This window comes from Euprymna scolopes, chromosome 23, assembly GCF_053919585.1.
Source record: "Euprymna scolopes isolate OS-2025 chromosome 23, ASM5391958v1, whole genome shotgun sequence".
Lineage (NCBI taxonomy): Eukaryota > Metazoa > Mollusca > Cephalopoda > Sepiida > Sepiolidae > Euprymna > Euprymna scolopes.
The window spans coordinates 13,858,415-13,874,113 of record NC_136504.1 but is presented as its reverse complement, the minus strand read 5'-3'; the positions used below and the strand labels follow the sequence as shown (position 1 = coordinate 13,874,113).

General features: G+C 30.1%; 1 protein-coding gene across 1 annotated transcript in view; it reads right to left on the bottom strand.

The window, feature by feature from the left end:
• Positions 1-4,742: 4,742 nt before the first annotated feature.
• Positions 4,743-15,699, bottom strand: part of LOC145245770 (cilia- and flagella-associated protein 58-like) — a 69,026-nt gene continuing 58,069 nt past the window's right edge. Inside the window, exons 15-17 of the mRNA XM_080107378.1 lie at positions 13,821-14,045; positions 8,266-8,399; positions 4,743-5,001 (exon numbers count right to left, since the gene is read on the bottom strand). Of these exons, the coding sequence (XP_079963504.1) occupies positions 4,890-5,001; positions 8,266-8,399; positions 13,821-14,045 (471 nt within the window). The 3' untranslated portion in view covers positions 4,743-4,889. The remainder of the gene's footprint in view (positions 5,002-8,265; positions 8,400-13,820; positions 14,046-15,699) is intronic.

The window sequence follows — 15,699 nt, the reverse complement described above, 5'->3', positions numbered from 1 at the left end:
GTTCAAAACAAGCTTTGAAACCTAGTAGGCGATGCTTTTTTTTCTTCCCTGCAACCTCTTTCCAACAGAAGAGACGTCGGCCGCCAGTCTGTCTCTGCTCTAGCGCTATTTTCATGGTAAGTGCTGAACTCCAATCTATGGTTCCCACTTGGCAAACTTTCACAAAAAGTACTCAACTAGCGAAAACCACTATATATCATTTTCCTCGCTCTCTATCTGTGCATAAATGTAGACGCAGATTCCATGAACAGAGTTTCTTTCTCAGTACTGCCCGCCTTTGGAACACTGTTTTGCTGACATGCTTCTCGGCTAAATACAACATGGTAGCCTTCAAATCTAATATAAACAAGTTCCTATTAAGTCGTCCTCATAAATTCTACCCAGTTTACATCATTACGGATTACTTCACTGCCACCTTACATTCATTAATCCTTATCCTCGAGTGGCCTTCGGGCCTTGATAAGCCGTGCCCCCCTCCCCCCCCCAGTAAAAAAAAAAAAAATGAAATATCAAATATTCTAATATTCACCCTAAAGGACTTTAGACAGTCTGCTCAACAATTTGCAGGTTTAAAAAATCCCTTAAAATTTCAAATTGTCACAAAATAATTAATAATTATTGATCTATTACCGAAAAAATAAAATAGCTGATTTACGAAGAAACTGAAATACATTATGATTAATTTAATTTTGCATTTAAAGTATTTAAAAAAAAAGTGGTTTTAATATTTTATACAGTTTTAATAATGCAGTTTTATTTCAATAAATAATCGACCTTAAATAAAAACATAATAATGTACAAGTCCCATACAGACGACAAACACCTACACATACACATTCACATGAGAGAATTAGAATGTCGACTAGACACTATCCTCGAGCTTCTAAGGTCTCTCTGTACAGGATTTTTTCAGGAGAAACTGGCATGAGGATACTTTCACCTACAAGTAAATCCTAACTAAATATTAAAAATCACATTTTGTATTTAACAACCCAAATAAAATCTCGTCTGTGTGACTAACGAGGAATTGCGCAGCTTTGCCAAGTGATGTTACCTCAGGTAATACTTCATCAGACTAGACGAATACTTGTCCTGGAATTCAGTAAGACCAAGTGACCACAAGAAAGGTATACTAAAATGGTAAATTGAGGAGAAGAAAATAATGTTCTCAACTTCTTTAATAACTCAGTGTTTGATATATAAAGGAGAATTTTAATAGAATATTTGAATATTTATGTATTTCATGTAGAGATCAACATTTGAAATATTTTAATATCTATGTATTTCATATAGAGATTAACACTTGAAATATTTGAATATCTATGTATTTCATATAGAGATCAACATTTGAAATATTTGAATATTTATGTATTTCATATAGAGATCAACATTTGAAATATTTGAATATCTATGTATTTCATGTAGAGATCAACATTTGAAATATTTGAATATCTATGTATTTCATATAGAGATCAACATTTGAAATATTTGAATATCTATGTATTTCATATAGAGATCAACATTTGAAATATTTGAATATCTATGTATTTCATATAGAGATCAACATTTGAAATATTTGAATATCTATGTATTTCATATAGAGATCAACATTTGAAATATTTGAATATCTATGTATTTCATATAGAGATCAACATTTGAAATATTTGAATATCTATGTATTTCATATAGAGATTAACACTTGAAATATTTGAATATCTATGTATTTCATATAGAGGTCAACATTTGAAATATTTGAATATCTATGTATTTCATGTAGAGATCAACATTTGAAATATTTGAATATCTATGTATTTCATATAGAGATTAACACTTGAAATATTTGAATATCTATGTATTTCATATAGAGGTCAACATTTGAAATATTTGAATATCCATGTATTTCATGTAGAGATCAACATTTGAAATATTTGAATATCTATGTATTTTATATAGAGATCAACATTTGAAATATTTGAATATCTATGTATTTCATATAGAGATCAACATTTGATATATTTGAATATCTATGTATTTCATATAGAGATCAACATTTGAAATATTTGAATATCTATGTATTTCATATAGAGGTCAACATTTGAAATATTTGAATATCCATGTATTTCATGTAGAGATCAACATTTGAAATATTTGAATATCTATGTATTTTATATAGAGATCAACATTTGAAATATTTGAATATCTATGTATTTCATATAGAGATCAACATTTGATATATTTGAATATCTATGTATTTCATGTAGAGATCAACATTTGACATATTTGAATATCTATGTATTTCATATAGAGGTCAACATTTGAAATATTTGAATATCTATGTATTTCATGTAGAGATCAACATTTGAAATATTTGAATATCAATGTATTTCATACAGAGATTAACATTTGAAATATTTGAATATCTATGTATTTCATGTAGAGATTAACATTTGAAATATTTGAATATCTATGTATTTCATACAGAGATTAACATTTAAAATATTTGAATATCTATGTATTTAATGTAGAGATCAACATTTGAAATATTTTAGAATTTCGATTGGAGTAAAATGAAAGAAAAAATGAGAAATGGTTTGCAATAGACAACACTTACCGCTTATGATGCGTACGATTGCCTGTGTCATGCATACTGGTTACACTAACTCTGATAAAATCAAGCAGTTTTTTGCATTGTGGAACTTCAGAATAGGCCGTGAAATACTTGAAATCAATGACGGTTGATTAAAACTTAGACTGGCAAAAGAATTGTATCTGCTAATCTTACAAGCTATTTCGGCTTTGTGATAACAGACACAATTAGAATATGTGGAAATTTAATTTCTTGGAATATTTTATATAATATTTGAATAATTAGAATATTTGAGATTTAATTTCTATATGGAACAATCATGTTGATACATCAGTTTTCGCCAGATTAGCAAAGTTAAGCAACAATGAACCTGGCCTGTACCAGATGGGTGACCATTTGGGAAGGGAAGTCAAGGCGCTGTATGTACTGCGCCAAGTCGTAGAAATTTCCAAGTTGTTATCTGGGGGCGCATTTAACTCAATGGAGGTGATGCACCCCTGATTTAAGATGGAAAGCAACGGGAAACTACCGTCTTTACTTGTCTTCCCGAGATTTCCATCACTCTACAATGTGGAGAGCCGTGGTCACCGATGCTGTTAAAAAAATACAAACAAAAAGACAGGACTGCTGCTGATGATGATAACAGACAAGTTTGATGTAAAGCTGCAAACAAGAAAGACTGTAAGACATGATGAAAACAGACTGTTTAGTTGATTTCTATCGACAGCGGAATACACACATATATGTAGTGGCTTGGTGGTTGTAATTGAGGTCCTGGTAATGGCGGAAGACCAGGTTGGGTTCAAGACATGACAGGGACAAATCAGATCCAAGTTCTTGGAAAAGTATCTATTTCTAAAGTTCTTGATGAGACAGATACTGCATGTGTGACTGTCAACACTCATTTTCCTGCAGACTTCCGTTAAAGTTTCTTTATAGAAATGGACAAAATGCAAGAGTCCTGCAAGCTGAAAAATGCTGGATTGACGACTTGGCTATCTACAAGTGTACATTGAATAGAAACTTTGATTTTTACAGGCTTTTATCTACGAAAGTAAACTATTAACTGAAGCAAATTGTTATAAAACTTTACTTATATTAACGCAATGAAGTTTAAATTTATAAAATGATTAAATGTAAACAGTTTCTAAAGCGTTCAATCTTTTAATACATGAAGATTTACTAAGAATTTTGCAATAAAAAAAATGGCTTTATAGAAGCAGCAGCAGTCAGCAATTTTTTTTTAAATTATCGACAATTGGTTGGATAAGATCTCCTTTTCAGTGAATCAGAAGCACAAAAAATATATGCCAACTTTGCGACATTTTAAAAGCCATTCTTAACATGGGAGGGGATATTGAAACAACTCAAATTCGCTTTAAAATGGTTTTATTAATAAAAATAAAATTACTTGATTAATTTATGTGATTTTTGGCATACGATATTTTCTTTCCGTCACAGTTACGTACACCATACAGATTTGTCTTTATTTTTGTTTTTGCTATAGGGGAAAGGACGCAAAAGCGCTTCAAGCCTTGTATCTAAGTATTAATAAAACTATCATATAAGATCTTGTATCATATGTCTGTATTTCTCGCCTATAAGTAACTTTGATACACATAGAATTATTTCTTTTTAATATTAATTGATTAGTTAGTGAAATCAAAAATGCAATTATGAAAAAATAAAACCTATAAAAAAAAACTACTTTAAAAAAATGCAAATATGGCTATATTTTCAATTATTTTTCTCTAAGCTCTCCAGTCGGCAACATATCTCCACCCAGGCAATGTTGGGTAAATACAGCTAATCTATAATAAAAAAAAAACAAATATGAGCACATTTACTGTAAAGTTATCGATGACAAACTTTCAGAATCCAACTGACTTCTATTGGACGGATGTTGTATGTAATCGATGCAATCAATTGGAATTTCAAGTTTTATATTAAAAAACAGAGACCAATAACTGTTGTGATTCACTTGCTAGTAAGAATAAAATATTGATTATGTAGGTAGAAAGCTATCGATGACAAACTTTGAGAATCCAACTGGCGTTTGGATTAGTTTAAAGTAGACCATATTTCTGCAAGCCTTCCTCTCGGCAACGTGTCAACTTGGTTAAGTGTGAGTAAATAAAGCTGGTTTACAATAGAGAACAACTATTATCATATTTATTGTAAAGAAATAATTTCAATGCACAGACACATCACTAATATTTCTTAGTTGGTTCAAATGTAGCTTTGGGATAATGAAAAACATTTTTATTCAAACTGGATCGTACAATTGTATCAACATTTCAGGCTACAGCTTTCTCAGGCACAAATTGAAACCACCGCCAGTAAAACGAGGCCCGGATTGGTTGTGCGGCTGAATCGGTGGAAGTCGATTTTGTGCGATAGCAGATTCCTTTTCCCTGAAAAACAAAAACGATAGTCACAACTTTATTTTATTTCTTCAGTTCTTATGAATGAGAAAGAGAGAGAGAGAGAGAGAGAGAGAGAGAGAAAGAGAGAGAGAGAGAGTTAGTGTTATAAATTTTTTCTTTTTTAAATTGTTTATTTGTTCGTTTCCAATTAAAATTCCAATTAAAAGCAGCGATTCATTTTAAAGCCTTGGAACTAAGCATTGGACATTCTGCCTCTGTCATCTTTTCGAGATGGTGTTTTGGTGTTTTAATTTATCTATAACTAACTGTATCTACTAATATCTATAACTAGTTGTATATATTTATCTATAACTAACTGTATCTACTAATATCTATGAAAGTGAAATTGTATGTGTGTCTATGTGTGCATTTCCCTATCAAACTACTCTGTTAATTTTCAACCTACAGACTCGAGATTTGACATAAGGAATATTGAGATTTGCAAAAATCTTTTTAATCGGTTTTCGGACAGAAATTCGGCTATCAAGGGGTCAAAGTTCAACGATTTGACCTTTAAAAACTCTCCCAAATTCTTCCACCAATTTTGGGTCTAAACACTTGAAATTTTACATGTCGGTTACTTGGACATCGATCAAAATTTTTAATTTAATTTGAGCCTAAAACAATAAATTTTAAGGGGTCAATGTTGGGGTTAAAGTTTTAAAACATTTGACATCTGCGGTCTCCACCAAATTACTCAGCCAATTTTTGGTTTAAACATTTGAAATTTTACATAAAATGTATTCAGACATAGAGCAAGCTTTTTAATCGGGTTTTGGCCGAAAATTTGGCTGCCAAGGGGTCAAAGTTCAAAAGATTTTACCTTTGCGGTCTCTAATAAACTATTCAGCCAATTTTGGGTCTAACATTTGAAATTTTACATAAAGGGTATTCAGACATGCAGCAAGCTTTTTAATCAGTTTTGGGTGAAAATTTGTCTGCCAAGTGGTCCAAGTTGAAAGAGTCGACATTTGCAGACTCTACCAAACTCCTCCGCTAATTTTAGATGTAGGCTACCCAGACATGAGTCAAAATTTTTAATATATATATATATATATATATATATATATATATGCACATAAAGTTATGAACAGTGCATAGGACCCGAGCAACGCCGAGATGAACTGCTAGTCTATTAATAAGTTAGAAGATAAATCTTAAATCTACCTGAAGTCTATGAAAGTTTTCTTTATTAGTGACGCAAGCTGGTTTTTATTTAAAAAATGTCTCGTGTTATTAATTGTTCGGACTTGGAATAAGTAAAGGTTTCTATAAATTATAGCGAATTATGTGGAGATATTAAGATATTGTAGAAAAATAACAAATAGAAATTGATAAGACAGAAGCAAAGTTTTATTTGTCAGCTTGAATGTTATTTAGGGCCAACTTTTAAAATCCTACCAACTTTTCTATAAATATATGATTCCATGTTCCAGCTGAACATTTTGTTCATACATTTCAAAATGGCCGCTATTTAATGATAACTTTAAAATCATAAAAACATTATACTTTACATTTTAGTTGAGATTTTTAAGTAAAAATGCATGAAGTATCTCATACAACACTAATAATGCATCGTAATTAGAGGAAATAAGTATTCGTACATGTTTTATGAACAGAAAAAAAAAATAGAAATTAGATGATTTGGTTATAGTCAAGATTGTCTGCTCTTTGTGACTTCCGGTTTCTGCTGTCCATTTAGCTAAATAATTAGACATGGCCAAATAGACAATAAAGCCATTTTTAACATGGGTTAAGGGGGAGGCTTTCACGTTATCTGAAAGGAAGATAATTATTACTCACAAGGGACCATATCTTGCTTGTCAGCATCGTTCTGTTTGCGGAGAAGATACCGGAAGTCAAAAAGAGTATATAATCTTGAACATAACCAATGATCCTTATACACATCTATCAGGGCACGTTTGAAATGGTTGTATATCATTAATGACACAAAGAACATAAACATATTATTTAATGAACAATTAAAAATAATGGTACATAAAAAAAGGAAGAATTCTGGTAAGTCATGCAATAAAAAATATATCGATACTAGTGTTGGGACGATTAATCGGAATCAGAAAAAATCCGGACATTTTCAGGTATTGAAAAAATTTGTGTCAATTTTCCGATGTCAAAAACGATTCCTTTAATTACATTTCTTATTTGGAATGGAAACGGCACTAACCCTATGCGGATTTAACTGGCTTCCTCCAGAGGAGGAAGTTCCATGGGAGTATGAAATTCACAAGCGGTCCCCAGTAGCATGTTTTATTTCTGTTAAGGGAGAAGACGGCATTAGGCATTAGATTTTTGCAACTCTTGCAGAGAGGAGGTGTCGACGTCCTCCTATTTTTTATTTGATTTTCTTTAAAGCAAAATCTTCCATTGCTGGTAATAATAATAAAATAATAAATATTTATTGGCTGGAAACTACCAGTAAAATTAAAATCTATGCAAGTGTTTTTATGCTTGGGAAAATATCTGCACATTTAACGTGTTTTTATGGTAATCTGGAAAAAATAACAACTCTATAATTAAATAATTAGAGAATCGGAATCGGAAATTGTATCAAAATCAGGAATTTAGTACGGAATTGGTCATTGTATCGGAATCAGAAAAAAATATTGGAATCTTCCCATAACTAATAGATTCAGAAGCGGACAAAACATTTAAAAAAAAAATAGAAATAAAAGGAACAAACACACGCAATTAAAAAAAATTATCACTTAAAAATTTTGTAATAATTTCGTTTAAAAAGAGAAAACAAACTCATGAAAATGCAATTGCTGTGTTTTAAAATATGCTCAGGGTTAAAATAGTTACATCGACCGAAACGATGTGAAGACAGTTGTCTGAAGAATCCAAACATTACATAAAATATCCTTTAATTTCTCTTATTCTGCCTTTGGGCTGATCTCAAAGTGATCTATTTTCTGTGGTTTCTAAAAGCCCCCCCCCATCCCAAGACATTACCCCCTCCCTTCAAAGGCGATGAAGTGTTTACTACTTCTCGTCTCTTCTCATGGGACACATGAGTGTTTATTGTTTTTAGTATAAACAGTAGTATTTATGGCGATAGTGTTTGGTAGTAGTGGTTGGTGCAATCCTGTCAAGTAGTTTCGGAGCCTATAGGTGACTATAAACAAAAACTAGTAAATTCTAAAACAGATGATACAAGAATAGAATTGTATTACCGAAGTCACAGCAAATTCTTCTCGTTTAACAACAACACAGAGAATGAATTGGTCTTACTTTCGTTCCTCTTCCTTCTTTTTCTGCATATAATATTTGGTTTTCATTTCCTGCAGTTCTCGGACAAGTTTATCTTTTTCATATTTATCTTCACTGGCCTGACATTCCAACATCGTCAGCTCAGCAGCCATTGCCTAAACATATGAAGACATTAAAAAGGTTCACATTAATTGATTCATTTATTTTTAAATTTAAATTTACAAAAATAGCGAAACATTTTCTTTCAATATCAGAAAACTTCAATTAAGATGGTAAAAAAATAAATGTGCTGAACAGTGGCAGATCGTCACTTCTAGGGTTACCAGGTTCAGTTTCAGAAAATTCAGAAATTTTAAAACTTTTAAATCTTCAATAAAAACTGGACACTTTATTTTAAAGTTTCTTTACTTTAAAATTTTAACTTTTTAAAAAATATCGCTAAACCCAAGCAAAAATGTTTTTATCATATTTCAAGATAGTGCGTAATCTATGAAGATAACGAAAAAAAAAATCTATGAAGATAACGAAAAAAAAAATCTATGAAGATAAATAACGAAAAAAAAATCCTTCCAATAAGGATTATAAATTTGAAAGGGATGGAAAGCAACAAAAGTTTGCTTTGTTGAGGTTGGCATCTGTTTAAATCGTGTTGATATATGAGAACTAATGATGGTCTAACAAAGAGAAAAAGCACATATAGAATATATATATATATATTTTGGATATCGTGGGATAGAAGTCTATGATATATATATATATATATACATATATATATATATATATATATATATATATATATATTTCTGTAGAAATATATTTTCTTATTATATATCAATCCTTATATAAGAAGCTCAATGTAATTACAGAGCAATATAGAGAATAAATGACAAAAAGTTATATTCCAAAATTCATGATGTTGACCATCTTATAATTCATTCCTTTAATTCAGTTGACTTATACAATTCTTGATAGTATCTGTCTCATAGCGATTCATTGAACTTTTGAATAGTCAAGTCGCTGCCTGATGATATCTGTTGTTTGATTGAAACAAGTGGCTATTTGTAGCAGCGGGATGTGAGCATGTTTATATAACAATAAACAAGTATTATATATATATATATATATATATATATATATATATATATAGGTTTAATAACTTTGTTTGATAAAAATTCAATATCGTGTAATGGAAAAATATAAAGGTATCTGCAGCTTCTCTTCCAATTTTCGGAATTTTACCAAGTAAAATCACATTTCAATTCCTTTTGACGGATTGATTTCTTCTGATGAGTTAAGGGCATAATAGATTCACTGATTGATATAATAATTAAGTGATTGATTTTGCGCTATGAGACAGATACTATCAAGAATTGTATAAGTCAACTGAATTAAAGGAATAAATTATAAGATGGTCAACATCATGAATTTTGGAATATAACTTTTTGTCATTTATTCTCTATATTGCTCTGTAATTACATTGAGCTTCTTATATAAGGATTGATATATAATAAGAAAATATATTTCTACAGAAATATATATATATATATATATATATATATATATATATATATATATATATATATATATATCATAGACTTCTATCCCACGATATCCAAAGAACTTTTTAACATTGCCTTAGAATTTGCCAAGGCATCCACTGATATATCCTCGGAAGAAATCAACATAATTAAAAAATGTAGAAAATCAGTTCTAATAAATAACAATAACCAATGGATAAAAACTAAAATGACAAATTCGTTTGATTTGGCGATGGGTGCCAGGGATTCTGCAGAGGCATCAGATCTTGTGGGATTATTCATTCTATATACCCTCACAACCATATTTGATACTACGGATATCGACCTATATAGAGATGATGGACTAGTTATAATAAAAGACTCCAACAAAGTCAAGGGAGATAACTTTAAGAAAACCATACATAAGGAAATGAAAAAAATAGGCCTAAAAGTAGACGTATTAGCTAACATAAAAATAACAAATTTCCTGGACGTCATGTTAAATTTAGATAAAAACACATATGAAGCCTACTTAAAAGATAACGCTAATCCAACATACGTAAACCCTAAGTCCAATCACTCACCATAAATTATAAAACAGATTCCTTACTCGATCATAAGTAGACTCAGTAATAATTCAAGTGATGTAAATGTATTTAAGGAATCAACCAATATCTATGAAACAGCCCTAAAAAATAGTGGGTACAAAAATATTGATATCAAATATAAGCAACAAAACACCAATAACTATAATGAAATTAAAAAAGAAGAAAAAAATATATAATCTGGTATATGGCGCCATACAATCAAATGTTAAAAACTAAACTTGACAAGAAATTTCTAGATCTTATAGAAAAGCACTTTCTCGCATACCCTAAAATTATCCTACAGCCTCTGCGAAAATTTAGAGATGATAATTAAAGCACATAATAACAAAATATTAAATAAAAGCAATGTAAACAACAACAAAATAAACAATAAAAAAGTGGACACCATGACAAAAATAAAACTCACACAAAAGACACATATGTAACTAGTAGAAATAATAATAATAATAATAATAATAATAATAATAATAATAATAATAATAATAATAATAATAATAATAATAAACCAACTCTGGACAACAACAACAACTATACTAGAAATAAAAATAAAAATACTAATAACGAACAAGATAAATGCAACTGTAGACACTGTACACTTTGGCCACTTCAAAATAAATGTCTAACCAAAAGCATAGTTTACCAGGCCACAATATTTACGAAAAAAACCCCCTGAATAACAAGAAATATTACGTAGGTATGACTTCCTTAGATTTCAAAACTCAATATTATGACCACAAAAGTACATTCAATAATAAAATAACACTGTATGAAAGCAACACTAGCAAACAAATACTGGGAACTCAAGGAAAGCGGACGTTTGCCGGTAGTCGAATGGAAAATAGTAAGACAAGCAAACACATGTAGAAACTTAGACGATCCATGTAGATTATGCCTTCATGAAAAAATTGCTATAGTATACTTTAAAGAACCCCAACATCTATTAAACTGTAGGAGAGAAATAGCAAACAACTGTGTTCACAGGATAAAATTTACTCTAGGATAGAGATATAAAATAATTTTAAAACTAACAAAAACAATAGAAAATAAAGAAATAAAAAATATACATGCATATACATAAACTATCACACACACACACACACACACACACACACACACACACACACACACACACACACACACACACACATATATATATATATATATACTAACATAAAAAAAACAGGTCAAAACACTAGATATCTACGCTAAATAGCACACACAAAGGAACGGGTCAACCGGAGGTAAAATGGGGCTTTGTCCTGTAAGTGCCTGTTGATTGGCTGATTAGGAAGGGCGCGGTGGATACTAGACAGCTGATTGGCTAACTAAAAACTCAATAGAAGGTGCATATATAAAAACGCAAGACAACCACAAATTATCGCATAAGCCTGAAGAATCCTAGAGAGGATGTAATGCAGAATATTCAGTGTAGCTTAATCGCCATATATATTTTATAACTTACTACTACTATATATATATATATATATATATATATATATATATATATATATATATATATATATATATATATATATATATATATATATATATACACTAGTGTTGGGAGAGTTAATTGAAATCAGAATTGGGATTCGGAAAAATTTGAACTTTTGAGAGTATCGGAATCTGTATCGAAATTAGAAAATATTAGTGCCTATTTTCCGATGCCAAAAACGATCTATTTAATTATTTTATTTTTTGGTTTTATTTTATTTAAAATTTAATTTTCCAAAGCTAGCATTAACATAAAATTATAAATATTTATTGATATAAAACGCACAGTAAAATCAAAATCTATAGATCATTCCAAAAGTATATGTTTTACGTTTGCAAAAAATATATGTATGTAATATTTGGTAATCTGAACAGAAAATGATAAAAAAAATATAATCCATAACTATATATTTAGAGACTTTTAAAGAATCAGAATCAGTAATTGTATCGAAAAAGAGAAAATTTTTTAAATCATCCGATCACTAACACACACACATACACATACATATATATATATATATATATATATATATATATATATATATATATATATATATATATATATATATATATATATATATGAGGATGGGGAAAGACGTCTTGGTTTAAAAGGAACTCTCTTCTCTGTCATAAATAAATTTTGTACCCCTAATAAACTCTGATACACACACACACACACACACACACACACACACACACACATATATATATATATATATATATATATATATATATATATATATCTTTTAATCAAAATTTTAATCTATTAAATTCCGGTAATGTCCATATACCAATAATATGATTCAATTATTTGAACTTCATGATTATCATTTTTCATAATCGAGCATGCATAAAACTAAAATGAGAACATCATACTGTGTATTTTCATATGCGTTACAATTGTTTCATAACCATTTTGACAATTGTAAATATATTATTCAAAAATATTCCAAAACAACTACTCTTCAAATAGTAAAATGCACTATTTATACATGTATGAATATATTCATAATCTCTATTTTAAGAGATCACACACACACACACACACACACACACACACACACACACACACACACACACACACACACATATATATAAGTATGTATATATGTATATATATATATATGTATACATATATATATCCATATTTATATACATGTATATTCATACATATGGTAAATAATGCTATAAGCATGAGGTGATTTTGTTGTAGATACCTAAATGATTACATTACTGAAAGGCACAGCACACATGGTAGTGACTAGTGAGAAAACAAGATTACCATATAACCATTTGGTGCTTGGCTTTTTGGTGCTTGGACCAGGATTGTTGGTTAAACTTATGTTTGAAATATAATTCTCATGGTTAAACGCACAGATATGTATAAATACACCATGTCTTGACATGTCTTCTTTTGTATTTATTTCAAATAAGTTTCAAGTATATTTTCTTATATATCTTACCGAGGATTTTTGTACGGTATTCACTATATGCATTCCCACATTTATATAAGAAACTTTGTAGTTTGTATGCTTACTTACATAAGCATAAAGTGATTACTCTTAAGCTTTAATGTCTATTTAATATGTAAATGGTTACTCTGATCGTCTTCACTTTATTACATAGATATCTTAGATGTGTTCGAAAATTTCTGTGAAGTATTCAATCTTCAGTCGGTTTGTCACGCTTTACTTTTAAAATATCATTTTTATTGGTTAGTTTGAAATAGCATTTTAGCTGTATCTCCACATCTGTATATAAGGCTCTGTCTGTCTTCCGACCATTAGTTTTTATGCTTACGTTATTAATGCTTATTATTAATTTTTAATGACTATTTAATAAGCAAATGGTAACTATGTAACATTTGTTGTTTTGGTGCTTGGACCAGGATTATTAGTGAAACTTAAAAATTGAAATGAATTCGTTTTATGAAGGGATCTGTTCTAGATTTGTTTACCTTCATTTGTTTCACTTTCTTCTTGAAAGTTTGTTGATAAATTGAAAGTTGCTCAGCAACTTCCGGTCCAGGTTGTCGAGCTAGAATGCGTTTGAGTTCAATATAGAGTTTCTCCTTTTCTTGTATTTGCAGTTCCTTTTCAACCACTTCGTCTGTTTTCTTGATAAGCCTTTTTTGTAGATCATGGTTTCGTTGAATCATTTTGTACATGTTAGGATCAGTGCTCTACAAAACAAAGAATCAATTCTTTTATACATAACCAGCTGTCCATGCACGGCATTGTTTTATGATTGTAAATTAATATTACATTTTGATTTATCGTTTCTATTTACTTTTAATAGATACAATATACAATTTTTAATTGTACGATAAAAAAGCGTTTTTTAAATATTCATATTACGATACATTAAAAAATTTACAGCAAAAATGAATTGCCTACATCAACATTAGAAAATTGTGTTATACATCCAGATAACTTTATGATGTTCACCTACTTTTCCAAGTGGTTATAAAATAAGACTTTCCCCTGTAGGTTGGTTTTGTCTTTCACCAATTGCTTTAACTTAACCCTTTATGATCTGAATTATGATGTAGATTGTTAATTTTAGTTAGTTTTTATCCATACCATGATTGTTTTCAAACTGAAAAAATTATGAAGCTCAACAGTTAAACTACCACTGAGAATTCTGGCATTTCATAAACTTACCCTGATTATTATCCATAGTGCTAGAAAAAGTGTGTTTATGACAACAAACGAAATCCTCCATTCTCTGAGACAGATGGCAGCATACCAAATGTAAGCAATGGACAGTTGCAATCTGGAGGTATCTGCCATCTATCCACATACTGAACTAATACGTACAAGGCATGTTTGAATAAATCCCCACTTTATTTATGACGTTATATCCATTATTTACGTTATTCATTTATTTAAGAATAAATAAATTTGTTCAACCAGGTCATAAAGGGTGAACTGACTATTTGAAAGTCTTTCTTCTAACCTAATATATAATATCTTTTTTTTTTCTTACTTTTTAAACTTTTGTTATCTCCAAACAAAACATACTATCGCTGAAGCACAAGGGGCTAATTTGATAGAGGCCAAGTGTATGAGTAGAAAACTTAGGTAGGGATTTGAGCAGCAAGATATTTATTCACATTACATTTAAATTTCTGCATGTTGGTATGGACGAGAAAACAGGAAGAATAGGGGAAATTCCAAAGGCAAGTGGTTCAAGGAAAACTCTATTAAAGTAGAATATTTTCTGCTATTTGGGAACGTCTACAGTGAAGAGGTAGGATTTTGCTGCTATTCGGTGGTTGCGCAAATTTCTCATAGATATTTAAAAAAAAAAAAAAAGGAGCTTTGTTTTATTAGTATTAAATTCGTCCATTCTCATTTAACTACAAACTGGAGGTAATTTTCCAAGGATCCAGCCAGTGTCTTTCTTGTGTTGGGCATTCAGTCCCCCCCCCCCTGCTAAAAATAGATTACGCTTCTATCAGCAAATACACTGATTGAGGACGCGATTGCATCAAGGAGATCGTTTATGAAGATCAGAAATAGCATAGGTTTAAGTATTGACCTCTGGAGCACACCCACGTTAATGTCAGGTTGTATGGCTAGTGTTTTACGGATATTCGACCAGCGAGGATGACTTGGATTGTTTTTTGCATGTAATCACGATTTGGTATTTCTCAGACTCCTCCTCCCTTATACACACTGGTTCTCTAACCAAAGTCTTAAGAAAAATATCATTATTTTTTTCAATTTGTTTTGAATCATGGAATCATTTTAATTTCAAATTTTCATCACCAAAAATCCTTTGACACAACACTAGATGCTGACAATAGGCATCTTACAATAATTATTTTTCAT